Source organism: Oncorhynchus mykiss, chromosome 20 (assembly GCF_057628025.1).
Source record: "Oncorhynchus mykiss isolate SJ-2025 chromosome 20, ASM5762802v1, whole genome shotgun sequence".
In the NCBI taxonomy this organism is placed as follows: domain Eukaryota; kingdom Metazoa; phylum Chordata; class Actinopteri; order Salmoniformes; family Salmonidae; genus Oncorhynchus; species Oncorhynchus mykiss.
This window is the reverse complement of record NC_143041.1, coordinates 20,711,423-20,725,158: the sequence shown is the minus strand read 5'-3', so window position 1 is coordinate 20,725,158 and position 13,736 is coordinate 20,711,423. Positions and strand designations below refer to the sequence as shown.

Sequence of the window (13,736 nt, the reverse complement as noted above, 5' to 3'; positions counted from 1 at the left end):
AATGTAATGGACATGTTTTTGTGTACATTATCAAACGAGAGAAATACCGCTTCTTCAAGCACTAAACTCCTTAGCTAGAGGTAAAATTGTGCGAGTAAGTCCTCCTTTGCAAAACTTACACAATAATTACAGATTTCTTGATTTATTCAGAAATGTTTTTGAGAACAAAGTGTTGTTCTTGGTACATTATGTAACATGCTGAGATTCATGGGAAGAAGCTGCCAAGGGCACTGAGTTGGCACAGGATGCCCACTCAATAAAGAAGCTTTTGAAGGGCACAGTCAAACTAGTGTTTGAGATTGACTCAAAGGCGCATATCAAGTAATCGAGTGCAGGAAGTGCTCAAAGTGCTCGGTTTGAGATCTACTACTTTGCATACCAATACTGAACCAATACACAGAGAACATAATGGGAGATATTCATGTAGCTCAAGCAGAAGAGACAGAAAGAAGACAAGAAAAATGGATCTCTGCGGGGATCATTGTTCTCTTTTCATTTCTTAAGTAGTCTGAGCATTGGTTATTGATACTGCTGTCATATAAGCTGTCATATTTAAACCAGTGTTAATGATCATACAATGAAGGAGTTATTTATGAAGTAATGCTGTTGAGTCTAGTGCTGGTGTGTGTGTGTTAGGCTCAGTGCAGCACAGCTCTGCACAGGTTGTGTTGATTGTTGATTGACAGAGGTGGGGATTATATTCTCTCTATAGCCCTTTACAGGGGAAGGCTGGGAATAAACCATTCGTGACCACTACACAGCACTCTTGACACTCTTTTCACTTTCCACGTTCTCTTTCTCTCCTCTCACTTTTTTACACAACCTTCTAACATAACCTTCTCTCTATGTCATCACTTTGCCCCTTTCACATTCTCTCTCTCCCTCTCTTTCCTCTCGGCCTCCCTCTCATTAACTGTCTACTTTGTTCGACCGATCCTATCCTATCAAGGCCATATTTAAAACCTAGGCTTTAGTTTTTATCTTTTGGACAAGGCTAACATCATCAATGCTGTTTGTCTGCAATTAGATATATTACTTTTATTTTCCAGTCTTCTCCTGATCAGAAAGCATTAGGAAAGCAGCTTGAAAAGACCAGAATATGTCACTTTACTATAGATACGATGAGAGCTACGAGTCTAAGGAACTAGAAGTTACTCTGTTTGCTAAAGAAATTAGTTAGTGTTTTTAATATTGACATATGCACACACACACACACAACACACGCGAAAACACACAAGCATGTGCACACACACGTAACTTCATTTTTTTGCAGGCTAACTTTCAGCACCTTCAAACCCAACGCAATCAGAGACAGAGGGTATTATGACTTCTCCCTCTCTGCTCATCCTCCTCTGCCTCTAGTTTCATAATTCTATCTACAAGATGAAACGCCTCTTCCTCTGGAGGGAGTGGAGGGAGGCTGATGATCACTTCATTTCCCACATTTCCTAGCTTGATTCTATTCTCTGTATCAGGCACAGACTGAAATGTTTGATCTAACTTTGACTAAGAATCCTGAAAAGTAATTGGAAGGTATAAATCTCCTTGGACGCTCCCCTTGCGTTTCGCGGGTAGATTAAAGCAGAGGTTCCAAATCTTCTCTGTGTTGTTGCCTACTTAAAGCCATCTCAATGTTTTTGTGAGCTACCAAATAGACAAAAAGCATGCGTCTGCCCAGCAAACCAAAATTGGTTCTGTGAAAGTTTGCGGAACATTAGTTTGGTCTCAGCAAATGTTCTGATAACGCAAAAACTGTCCAGTCGTGCTGATGATTATATAATGTTTGTATAAAGCATCTCCCTGATCTTGCAAGAATGTTCCTAGATCAGATTTAAACTGTTCATTAAAGATTCCCAGAATGTTTCATTAGGTTGTGGGAACAGTCTGGTGTGAACATTGTGCCGACATCACAAAAGATATGGTCCCAAAACACAAAAACTGTCCATTTGTGCGGATGATTCTACAATGTTTCTTTGAGGGTTACAAGAACATTTTCCCTTGTCACAACAGATGGTGTGTTTACATTTCTACCATTGTGGCTCGATGGAGTAGGCCTATAACAGCTCTCTAGTGTCAGGGAAAAAAGTTGTTGACAACTGTAGCATTGTAGCCAAGCCTAACCCCGATAAAATAATTTATATGTTTAAAGATAATGATTAAATAATTCCATTCTGAAACCATATAATTGTATGAAATGTATTAGAATCACAAAACTATAATCTGATGATGTGTGTAGTTTTAGAATTAGAACAAGGACCTTTTGTTCCTTGTTAGTATGTAAGCAGGGTGCAACTGGGAAACAAATGATAAGAGGAGCTATCGACAGATGAGTTGTACTACTGTGTTCCTTACAGGACATTCTGTCTCCACCTGTGGAGGGGAGAAACTGTTAGGCTTGCAGAAAATTATGAAGCATGTTGCAGATTAGACAATGTATCTGTGTAGTGGAAAAACACTGACTGTCTGAGCAAGGCGTAGCTTACGATTTGAACTTGTTTGTGTGTGTTATAAAGACTGTGTTTGCATTCTTGACTTTAGAACGTTCTCTGAATAAACTGTACTAACCTTTTGCATAAACTGAGTCTTTGCCTAATTATTATTAAACCCATGGTCTTACAAACCTCGGGGATTGGTCAAAGCTATTGATTGTTAGTTATTATCATTGGGATTGAATATTCTCGTGATAAATTCACCTAACCTGCTGTATAAGTTCTCTTAACCTGCCACGTTAATTATCCTAACCTGCCATGAGTCTTAGTATGAAAGTGAAGAATCAGATTCTGACAGTGACAGTGAGGAGCTGTTCCTCATCAATGTGGCCATTGCGAACCGTGAATCTGAGGACCCATTTCACCCCCTAGCCCTGCTGTTGGCTTTGATGCATGCCAGCCTGGACTGCAAAGCCCCTTGCATCTACATCTGAGGCAGAGTGTTTCAAGCTGTTTCTGACAAAGGAGCTGGTGAGAGACAGAGTGGAGGAGACTACAGGAGAAGAGAGAGCCAGGAGTGAGGGGGAAGATGTGACCACATTTACCACAATTACCACAATTACTGAAATGAATGCCTTCCTGGTGACGGTCTTTCTCATGGGAATAGTAAGGAAGAACCCCGTAAAGGGGGATGCAGGTAGCCTAGCGGTTAAGAGCATTGGGCCAGTAACCAAAAGGTTGCTGGTTTAAATACCCAATTCAACTAGGTGAAAACTCTGTCAATGTACCCTTGTGCAAAGCACTTAACCCTAATTGCACTTGTAAGTCTCTCTGGATAAGAGTATCTGCTAAATGACAAAAAACTAAAAATGGAATACCGGAGCACGGATCCTATGTTTGCAATTCCCTTCTTTGCCACGTTCTTTTCCCAACGCCTCTTCCTAGTTCTGCTGTGATTGCCTCCATTTCGTCAACAATGCTACCGCCAACCTAAATGACCCCTTACACAGCCTGACATCAGCATTCGGTCTGGTCTTTGTGCCATACAAGGACCTATGCATTGACGAGTCCCTGATTTTATGGAAGGGCAGGCTGGCGTTCCATCAACACATTCCCTCCAAAAGGCACAGGTTTGGGGTCAAGTTCTTTGTTATGTGCGACGTAAATGACAGGATTTGTCCAGTACATTATAGTCTACACAGGGTCCATCACTGACATCCAACATTATGAGGGGCTTGGGGTGTCCGGGTCTGTGGTGATGACCTGATGACCATGCAGGCTCCTCATTTCAAGACGGGTCACACTTTGTACAGTGGTTCATCAAATTTGGAGATTATGCGGTGGGACATTGAAGTAATTTGTGGTTTAGCACGTACCCTGCGTGACTGCTTCATTGCTCCAGAATGGTTCAAAAATAAACATATCCAGGTGTTAGAATGGCCAAGTCAAAGTCCAGACCTGAATCCAATCGAGAATCTGTGGAAAGAACTGAAAACTGCTGTTCACAAATGCTCTCCATCCAACCTCACTGAGCTCGAGCTGTTTTGCAAGGAGGAATGGTAAAAAAATTCAGTCTCTCGATGTGCAAAACTGATAGAGAGATACCCCAAGCGACTTACAGCTGTAATCGCAGCAAAAGGTGGCGCTACAAAGTATTGACTTAAGGGGGCTGAATAATTTTGCACGCCCAATTTTTCAGTTTTTGATTGGTTAAAAAAGTTTGAAATATCCAATAAATGTCGTTCCACTTCATGATTGTGTCCCACTTGTTGTTGATTCTTCACAAAAAAATACAGTTTTATATCTTTATGTTTGAAGCCTGAAATGTGGCAAAAGGTCGCAAAGTTCAAGGGGGCCGAATACTTTCGCAAGGCACTGTATTTCTTATATATCTCAGACACAATCTTCCTTTAGATTAAATTGTTATATCTGTTTTTCCATATATAAATCTGTTATTTATGCATTTCTATGGGCTAATAGAAGTAAGGCCAAATTCAATGTTTCATCAAATAATAATTAGAATATTTTTTTATGCATTAGTTAACTGTAGTTTAAATAACCATGGCTTGGTAGGCTTTTGCATGAGACAAAACATTTCAGAAATATTTGTCTCTGGATCTAGTGCCTTAGGCCAGTTTGAAAAGAGGAAATAGAAACTTGTAGAGGAGAGTAACTCAAGCTTGGAGGATAGTGCTGTGTGTGTGTGTCTGTGTGGGTGTTTGTGTGTATTTCTTTCTTACCATATATGACCCGATTCTGGAAACTAGGCGTATGTCGCAAGTCACGACTTCACAGGAGAGCCGTTTGAACGTAAAAAAAAAATTCAGTCAAAATGCGTTTTTTGGCAGAAATGCCTTCTCGAACATGTGAACTGTCATGTGCCTTAATAACAAACTTGTATGCCATCTGTAAATATGAATCAAATTGTTAAATTACGAGCCTTAAATTACGAGCCTTAAGCCACAGAAAAAGTCAAGCAACCTTCCCTTATGCCATGATTGACTGAGATAATGAGTGGGCTGGACATGCCGAGAGAGGAGTTCGGATCGGTCTGCCATATAGAAGGCTTCTGTCTATTTGAGCTCATCAGTCTGTGTTGGTAATCCTGTCAAATGCAGCTTTTAAAAAATAATGTATTGGGTAGTGGAGCTGCATAAGTGTTGCTCTCCACTTTCTGGAAGATCAAGTTTTGAAATCAGTGGAATTAGAGTATGATAGCTAAAGAGATGGAGAAAACACCTGTCTCCGGATTACATCTTCAAACTAAGGGCAACCGTGGTATGGCATTCCCTGACAGGGCATCATGCATGATGATGTATACAGGTAAGATAGTCTAGTGTTAGCTAGCTACATTTTCAGATATTACACGTTTCTAATTTTGACAAAAAGTGGTTTCAATTCAATCTGAAGTGTACTGTTAGCTAGCTAGCTAACATTAGCTGGCTGGCTCCCTAGCTGACGTTATTATTTGTTTCCCAGTGCCATTTGCTTTTCTAGTTAAAGCCTAATTTTAGCTAGCTAACATTGAACCTGGTTGGTTACTTCCCAGCACTGTGGCACTGTTGGCACTTAGGTTTATTGTTATTTAACTAGCTAACGTTAGCTGGCTGGCTCGTTAGCTAACGTTACGTGACGTGTGTACAATGCCCGTTGAATATGGCTGGCGTCAGTAAATGTCTGCAAAAAAACGTAATGAAATTGTTGCCAGCAAAGCTGGTTAGGTTGTTTTCATGTTGTCTAGATTTAAACAAATCATCGGCCAGAGCGTCAAGTGTGCTCTCCGAGAGCGAAACGAGATGGGTGGGGCTAAAGCTTAAGAGGGTGTGAACGATGCTGAATGGGTGTAGACAAAGAAGAGCTCTTCACTAGATACCAAAACATTCAAAGGCCATTTTCTCAAATGTGAGTTCACGAGTTGATCAACTTTCAAAGCAGAATTACTTTCCCATTGTTCCTCAAATGCAGTGTATGATATACCATTTTGTAGCTCTGAGTCTCTTTTATCCAATGTAAAAAACGCAATTTCAAATTTTGCTACATAAGACCAAATCCAGGTGGTGAGTCACGTATGTATAGCATTGTGTTAGAGGTACTGTGTGGCCTAATCCCTCTACTCACCTGCCTACAGCACATATTCCAGCACCTGGTACATTCTCTCTCTAAAGCATCTCTGATCTATTATTCTGGTTTGTCTGACACATCAGCATTTTTCTTCCTGGGGGAAGAAGCCTAGATTCAATTTTATTTTGCTTTTGGCAAATCCGTTTTTTGGGGGGGGGATCAGACTTGTACAGTACTCATACAAAAAAAACAAAAAACATTTGCATTTGAATTGTGTCTATGCTTATTCATACTTCTCTTCCATTATACTCTGCTCTCCCCAGAACTATGCTCTGCTCTCCCCAGCTTTGAGCCTCTGCGTTCAGCTGGGGTTTTTGGAGAATCACCACCTCCATTCAGTTGATACAATGGGCCTGATTGCAGCTGCAGTCGCAGCCGGGTCCACCGGGCTGATGGAGATCCGGTCCTGACCGGAGAGAAAGAGAGAGAGGGGGAGAGATAGTTCACCCCTACAGTACTCAACTTCACTGTGCTTTTTGGCTGATTGTCAAGATAATGTGCCTATACTGTATTTTTCTCTTTGTCGCTTTAGTAACCCTCTCTCTTTCTCTCTCTCTCGATTGTGCTCTCTATTACTGACACACCCAAGCGCACTCACACACAGTTGTTGCCCAGAACTATCTTTCACATTGTCTACAGTTGAATTACTGAAAAATGTGTAGTCGAGATCACATTGATTCCTGGTGCCTTGCAGATTTCACCAGCATATCACTGCAGATGTTCTTTTTAATGCACTGTGCAAGGAGTGCAACCAACCAAGAGCCCTCGTTTTCAGTGGACTAATCTTGGTTAACTCAGAACTAAAGTCTTGCGTAGTTGGTCAGCTGCTCGATTATGTTCTGTTTTCAAAGATCTGTTCACCAGAGTTTATCACTCTTCAGTCCATACCCCCATTGATTGAGCATTGAGGAGCTTTTAGTGCTTTCCAGTTTATTTACTACCCATAACATATTCATGCACTATACATAAAGCGTACAGTATATCAGTTGGATATGTGATGTCTCACACTTGCCCCCCATCCCCCCCTTTAAACTTCTGACATTATTCCGGTCACCTTCCTCTCATTGAAATTCAGATCACAGTTTGGAGCTCTTGTGTTTTGTGTTTTGTGACATCTTCAGGGAAATGTGCACTATTTATCATTGCTGATGAGCTTTTGAGTTTGCAAGAGCATCCTAGTATGTCTGCAGAAATGTTGCAGTTGCACACACACAGAGTCTATCTATCCAAATGCCAGAGTTATCATCAATGAAAGTACACACACACACATACGTTCCATCACTCTTTGGCGATAAGTTAACTGCAGAAACGTAAAGGCTTGTCAGGTAGGACTCCTTTCTCATACAGCATATAGTAAACACACAGTGCAACAATAGCAACTAACCGGGATAATTTAGCGAAATGATGTATTTAGATATTTGTTTCCTTACCTTGAAATCGTTCTATGGACAGGGAGAAACTGCCATTTTAAACTTTGCTTTAGATAAACTGGCCACTAAATAAATCATATGGATATATCTAATGTCGGGGAACTATCCCTTTAAGCTTTGGTGTGTCAGTTGTAATTGAAATTAGGCAGTCCTACATTAACAGTATCCAGGTTATGGTTGGATGGCTGTTTTCAGGGCAGTACTGTATCAGAAGTGGGTCTAATTGAAGAGGGCTTTGGGCGGTAATATATGTGCAGCTTGTTTAATATCATTTAGTGGTAACAGAACAAATCGAAAACCCTGGTGTTTAGAATAAGGAATTCAACTGTAACAGGGATAAGCATTTCACATACAGTATGTGGGCACGTGTATACGTGCGTGCTTGTTATAACATTTCTGCGTGCACATGTCTGGCTCCAGCTGAGAGAGAGGAGGAGCTGGCCTTCTCCATCCATTCTTGCTCTCCTTATCACAGTGATAGGACAGTGACTATCAAGGACCAAGATGAAAGTCAAACGATTTTTTGTTTGATTTTAGTTTGTTACTTTCTGTTAATTAAAGCTGCACGCGCACATGCACGCATGCACACATGGACACGGCCACACACACACACACTTAGCTGACATACTACGATAGCTTTGGGCACAATCTCTAAACACACACAGTTTAGCAACCCTCCCTCCCTGCACGGAGCACTCTGCCGCAGCTCTACAGTCAAGCCTAATGGACAGGAATTACCATACTGACAATATGTCTCATTATTTTGTGGGTTAATGGAAAACACTAATGTAGGCCAGAACTCTGTCATTAAATAAGCAGAGACAGAGAGAAACTGCTATCATTAGCAGGAGTTTACACATGGAGCTCTGCTCTAACAGCCAGGGAAGGACACAGCACAGCAGGACAAATGGCTAGCACATGTGTTCACTCTTTTCTCTCCTCTTCTTTTCTCTTCTCTTGTCATCTTATCTCCTCTCCTCTCCCTTTCCTGTCCTCTCCCTTTCCTCTCCTCTCCCTCTCCTAACTCTCATTAGGGTTCTATTCAGCCTCCTGCCATCAAAGCCAATTACAGGAACAATGTGCCAGTACGTGTCCCATGAGCTTCTGCTTTCAGGTGTACCTGAGACTCCTAATCAGATTGTAGGAAGACCAGGAGCGTTTAGTCCTGAGGAACAAGAGATGAGTGGAGCTGCTTAGAGGAGAGAGCAAGAGTAAATAGAGAGAGAGAGAGAGAGAGTGCAAGAGGGAGTAAATAGATATAGAGAGAAAGAAAGCAAGAGAGAGGAGATGGAGTGGACCATCCTAATGCACAGATAATTAAATGATGGAGAGGGAGGGGTGTGAACAGAGGGACTCATAGAAAGAGTAATGACAGTGTGTTTGGCTGGTTCCTTCATGAAATCTATCATGGTTCCCCAGAGACACTAACCTCTGTTTAACCAGAAGAGCTAACAGGGAGGCCAGGGACCACTAACCTGTAATTAAAATAAGACAGATTGCGGGAGAGAACAAAGGAAGATGGAAGTAGTGCACTACTCAAACTGAGAACAGGGGTGACAACAAAGTGTTCTTTGTTTTGGGGTTCTGTGGATGTTGCATTGAAGCTCAGTACTGTTTGTCTGCTCATTAAAACTCTATTTTTTCTGTTTCTTATTATTGATTCCCCTGAGATTCCAGGTGATGAACACCATCTAACAATACAGTATGTTTCATTAGCATTGTCAGGAATGGGTTGTACTCCACGCTCTTCTATCATTTCTGTCTTCCAACTTCTTGTACTTCCTTGACTGATCGTTGTTCATCTTCCTTTTCAACGTATTGTCTTGCGTGGTTCCTTAGATTCTCTTCCACCAGGTTCACTTTCCCATTCTCAGGTCCTAACCTTTTTATTTGTATCCCTTTCTCCTTCCTCCCTCCCTCCCTCTCCCGCTTGCTCTCTCTCTCTTTCTTGCTCTCTCTGCCCACTCTCTCTCTCTCCATCTCTCCTTCCCTCTCTCCAGGCATGGCTGACAGAGATCCATGAGTATGCTCAGCAGGACGTGGTGCTAATGCTGCTGGGCAACAAGGTCAGTCCTCCCACTGGAAGTACAGATTTATGGATGGATAATCATTGCATTACTATGAATTGAGAGAAAGAAAGCGGTAGATAGGGAAGGATGGATGGATGGATGATGAGTGCATTACTATGAATTGAGAGAAAGAAAGAGGTAGATAGGGAGGATGGGTGGATGATGAGTGCATTACTATGAATTGAGAGAGGCAGAACGAAAGAAAGAGGCAGATATATTTGTGTCACTGCATGCAGAAATTTAAAGAGAGGACTCTCCTAGTGTAAGTAGAGGATGAAAGAGAGAATAGATGAAAGAAGATAATGTTTTCAGGAGCCTTTTGTGATCTCTTAAAGGCTGATGTGGCACACGAGAGAGTGGTGAAGAGAGAGGAGGGAGAGAAACTGGCCAAGGTGAGCTGTTATTTAACAAATAAATACACAAACTCAAAATCACACACACAGTGTTGACCCTTTTGATGTCCAGGTTTCCATCTATTTTAGTCGGCACAGACACATGAATCCCCACTAAAACAGTCCGGGTGTGTCTTGATCTCTCTCATTAGGTATTCATAGGAGCACCTTCTGCCATTATTGCTTGGAGTCTCTGAAGTGAGTTCGCTAACTCAATTTTCAACATCAGTCCGCTCTGATGAGTTCCCAGGCTTGAAACAGTAAATGACTGGTACATGGTTGTAAGGGAGATGGATGTCCAATGCCCTTGTTGTTGTCAGGCGGTGTAATAATAATGACATACAAAATTCCCGACAAAACTCCTATATTTCTCTCACACACACACGCACACCAAGTACCTTGTACACTAAAACTTAGAGGACTCTCGCTCTCCACTGTGCAGGTGTTTGGGGTGCCCTTCATGGAAACCAGTGCTAAGTCTGGCCTGAATGTGGAGCTGGCATTCACTGCTGTGGCCAAGTGAGTCGGATGTTTACCAGTGCTGCGTTCCTTAGAGATGACATGTCAATCATTGCCTTTCTTGTTTTGTCATGCATGCGATTAGGAAGTAAATTCACAAAATCAAGATAGCATATTTACTGCGTAGGCTATGTGAGATTTAATCTTTCGATGTCTCCGGCCTCTTGTCTTTCTCTCAGAGAGCTGAAGCACAGGTCGACGAAGGAGCCTGACGATCCAAAGTTTCAGCTTCAGGATTATGTCAACAAGGAGATGAAAAGCGCTGGCTGCTGCCACTCATAAACCTGTCTTCTGTGTGTGTGTGTGTGTGTGGTGGGGGGTATCTGGTGTGTGTGTGTGTCTACCAGTATGTCTTCTGACTTGTGTTTGTGTCATTTTCCTCATGCATGTTGATGCAAGTGCACTGTATTTATGAATATGTGTATGTGTGATACATTTAAGTTTTAACAGTGGTGGGCGTGTATGTATGTTGTATGAGTGAATTCATTTTGCATTGCCTTCTGCCCCCTACTGTATGATAAAAGGGTGACAAGTTCAGTGCATACATACTGTAAGAATCACAGTCTGTCAGTCAATCATTTTTGTGAAACTCCTTCAGTAAGGAGCACTAAGCAAAGTAGACATCAAACATCAACTTATCAAAGTACACCCACTATATTAAGGTTATCGGCAGAGTACCTACCTCTGCATCATCTTCCACCTCCTCAGATTATTTCTCTTCCTGGTGATATTTTGTGTTCTCATCAGGGCCGAGGACACAATGTCGCTTATGCCTGGAGCCGGCCCTGGTCTTCATCCAAGTCATCCCCCACCCAACTGCAGCTCTCTCCTCACCCACCTCTTCTTGCATCTGTGAATGTATCCAAAATCCATTTGTAGCCTTCACTCTCTTCTCGTTGTCATTCCTCGTTTGGGATTCATCATTCATCATCCACTTGAGTAATTTTGTGCAATATTACTAAGAATGTATGGGGTGTATATATTTGAAATGAAATGTATAATCTGGAGCTTTATAGTTTGCATTACTTGTAAATGGTTGTCTTGTGGACGCCGAATTGAAAATGGAGTCAAGTGATGTAGAAAATCCAGAGATAGTAAAGTAGCAGAAATAGAAACTGTGGGCTGCTTATGCAATTGAAATGTGCATTGAAGCACTATAATATCAATATGGACTGCCGTAACACTTTATGAATGGGTTTTGTTCAAATGTTTGAATGTTGTTGTATGTGTTTCTGTTGTACAGGTTGTCTAACATGTTATATTGATATTCTAGAGGCAAAACCTCTGTCCTGCATTTTAATACAGTATTGTTCAGTATACCTACTTTATTTCAGAAATGCCATGATTTATCACTGTCTTTCTTGTCAGGACCGTTGTATTTTGAGAAGTTTCACTCTGCAAATCTGACCTTTGTATCATTTTACAGCACTTTTTAGTTCACTAGATTCATAATTCTGGGTGTATAAATAGAAATGTATGTATTTGCCTAACGTAAATGATATCGAGTTTCATACTGGTTTTTGTTCATATTTAACTGAAATACAATAATGCTTGACGAAAGAATATTGACGCAATATTGAATTAGGATGTACGGCTTTGACAGCAAATCATTAAATGTTTTGATTATAGATAAGAGTGTAAACCTACTGTACTTCTGTAGTCCACTCAGATACAGTAAGTCATATTTTTTATGTAACTTCAATATTCACAATAAAGTTTAAGATGCACAGTAGTGAATGATATGTTCTTGATTTTCTCAGACTCTAGATTAGAGTCCAATAGAAGCATGACTCCACAGCCTCACCATATGGTCGCGTCAGGTCAGTGCAAGTCAGTGGATGGCAGTTTTGCCCTTATCAAGCAAGAGTTAAAGATGCACACCAAAATGATTGACAAGGGGTATACTATATGGTACACAGTCAATTTGTGGGGGTACAGGTTAGTTGAGGTAATTTAGGTAATATGTGACTATGCCCCTATGGGGCGGCAGGGTAGCCTAGTGGTTAGAGCGTTGGACTAGTAACTGAAAGGTTGCAAGTTCAAATCCCTGGGCTCACAAGGTACAAATCTGTCATTCTGCTCCTGAACAGGCAGTTAAATAAACCCACTGTTCCTCCGAGGTCAATGCAAATATTCGGGGTAGTTGTTCAGTAGTCTTATGGCTTGGGTGTAGAAGCTGTTAAGAAGCATTTTGGACCTAGACTTGGCGCTCCGGTACTGCTTGCCGTGCGGTAGCAGAGAGAACAGTCTATGACTAGGGTGGCTGGAGTCGTTGGCAATTGTTAGGGCCTTCCTCTGACAGCGCCTGGTATAGAGGTCCTGGATGGCAGGAAGCTTGGCCCCAGTGATGTACTGGCCTGTACACAATACCCTCTGTAGCAGTTGCCATACCAGGTGGTGATGCAACCAGTCATGATGCTCTCGATGGTGCAGATGTAGCACTTTGAGGATCTGTGGGCCCATGCCAAATCTTTTCAGTCTCCAGAGGGGGAATAGGCATTGTCGTGCCCTCTTTACGACTGTCTTGGTGTGTTAGGACCATGACAGTTTGTTGGTGATGTGGACACCAAGGAACTTGAAGCTCTCAACCTGCTCCACTACAACCCTGTCGATGAGAATTGGGGCGTGCTTGGCCCTCCTTTTCCTGTAGTCCACGATCATCTCCTTTGTCTTGATCACGTTGAGGGAGAGGTTGTTATCCTGGCATACTGAAATGATTGACAAGGGGCATAGCATAAACTTGGAAAATGAATAGAGAAAGTTGTATACTATATATTACTCACAGAGTAATAGGGTGTGCAACTTTTTCTTATCACTACAAAACATCGCAACACGCCTCCTGTTGCTGGATGTTTTACTTTGAAAACAGGGTGGAATCCTTATGGAGTTGGATTATTGGGATACCTGACTTGTGACCCAATATAGCAGTGTTGTCCATATGGGATGTAACTATTGGTACTGCAAGGCAAAGTGTTACCCAACTATACATTCTGCTCTATGTATTTCTGTCAAAAAAACATACAACTGATTCACTGGAAAAACATAACCTCTGTTCATACCTCTTTCTCTGTTATCTATCAGCAGTCATATTTTCAGTCAGCAAAGATGCTTAAATTAAGATAAGATTTAGAAGAAGTGAGAGTTGAGATTAACCTGAAATAAAACTTACTGTTGCATCCTTTAGTGTTGGTACAGTCAAAGTCTAATCAGTTCTCCTTTGTGTGTGTGTGTGTGTGTGTGTGTGTGTGCGTGCGTGTGTGTGCGTGCGTGTGATCA

General features: G+C 41.6%; 1 protein-coding gene across 1 annotated transcript in view; it reads left to right on the top strand.

Moving 5' to 3' along the window:
* LOC110499052 (ras-related protein Rab-26) overlaps positions 1-12,192 on the top strand; it is an 82,405-nt gene extending 70,213 nt beyond the window's left edge. The window contains exons 6-9 of the mRNA XM_021575884.3: positions 9,481-9,546; positions 9,885-9,941; positions 10,384-10,460; positions 10,640-12,192. Of these exons, the coding sequence (XP_021431559.1) occupies positions 9,481-9,546; positions 9,885-9,941; positions 10,384-10,460; positions 10,640-10,742 (303 nt within the window). The 3' untranslated portion in view covers positions 10,743-12,192. The remainder of the gene's footprint in view (positions 1-9,480; positions 9,547-9,884; positions 9,942-10,383; positions 10,461-10,639) is intronic.
* Positions 12,193-13,736: the final 1,544 nt, after the last annotated feature.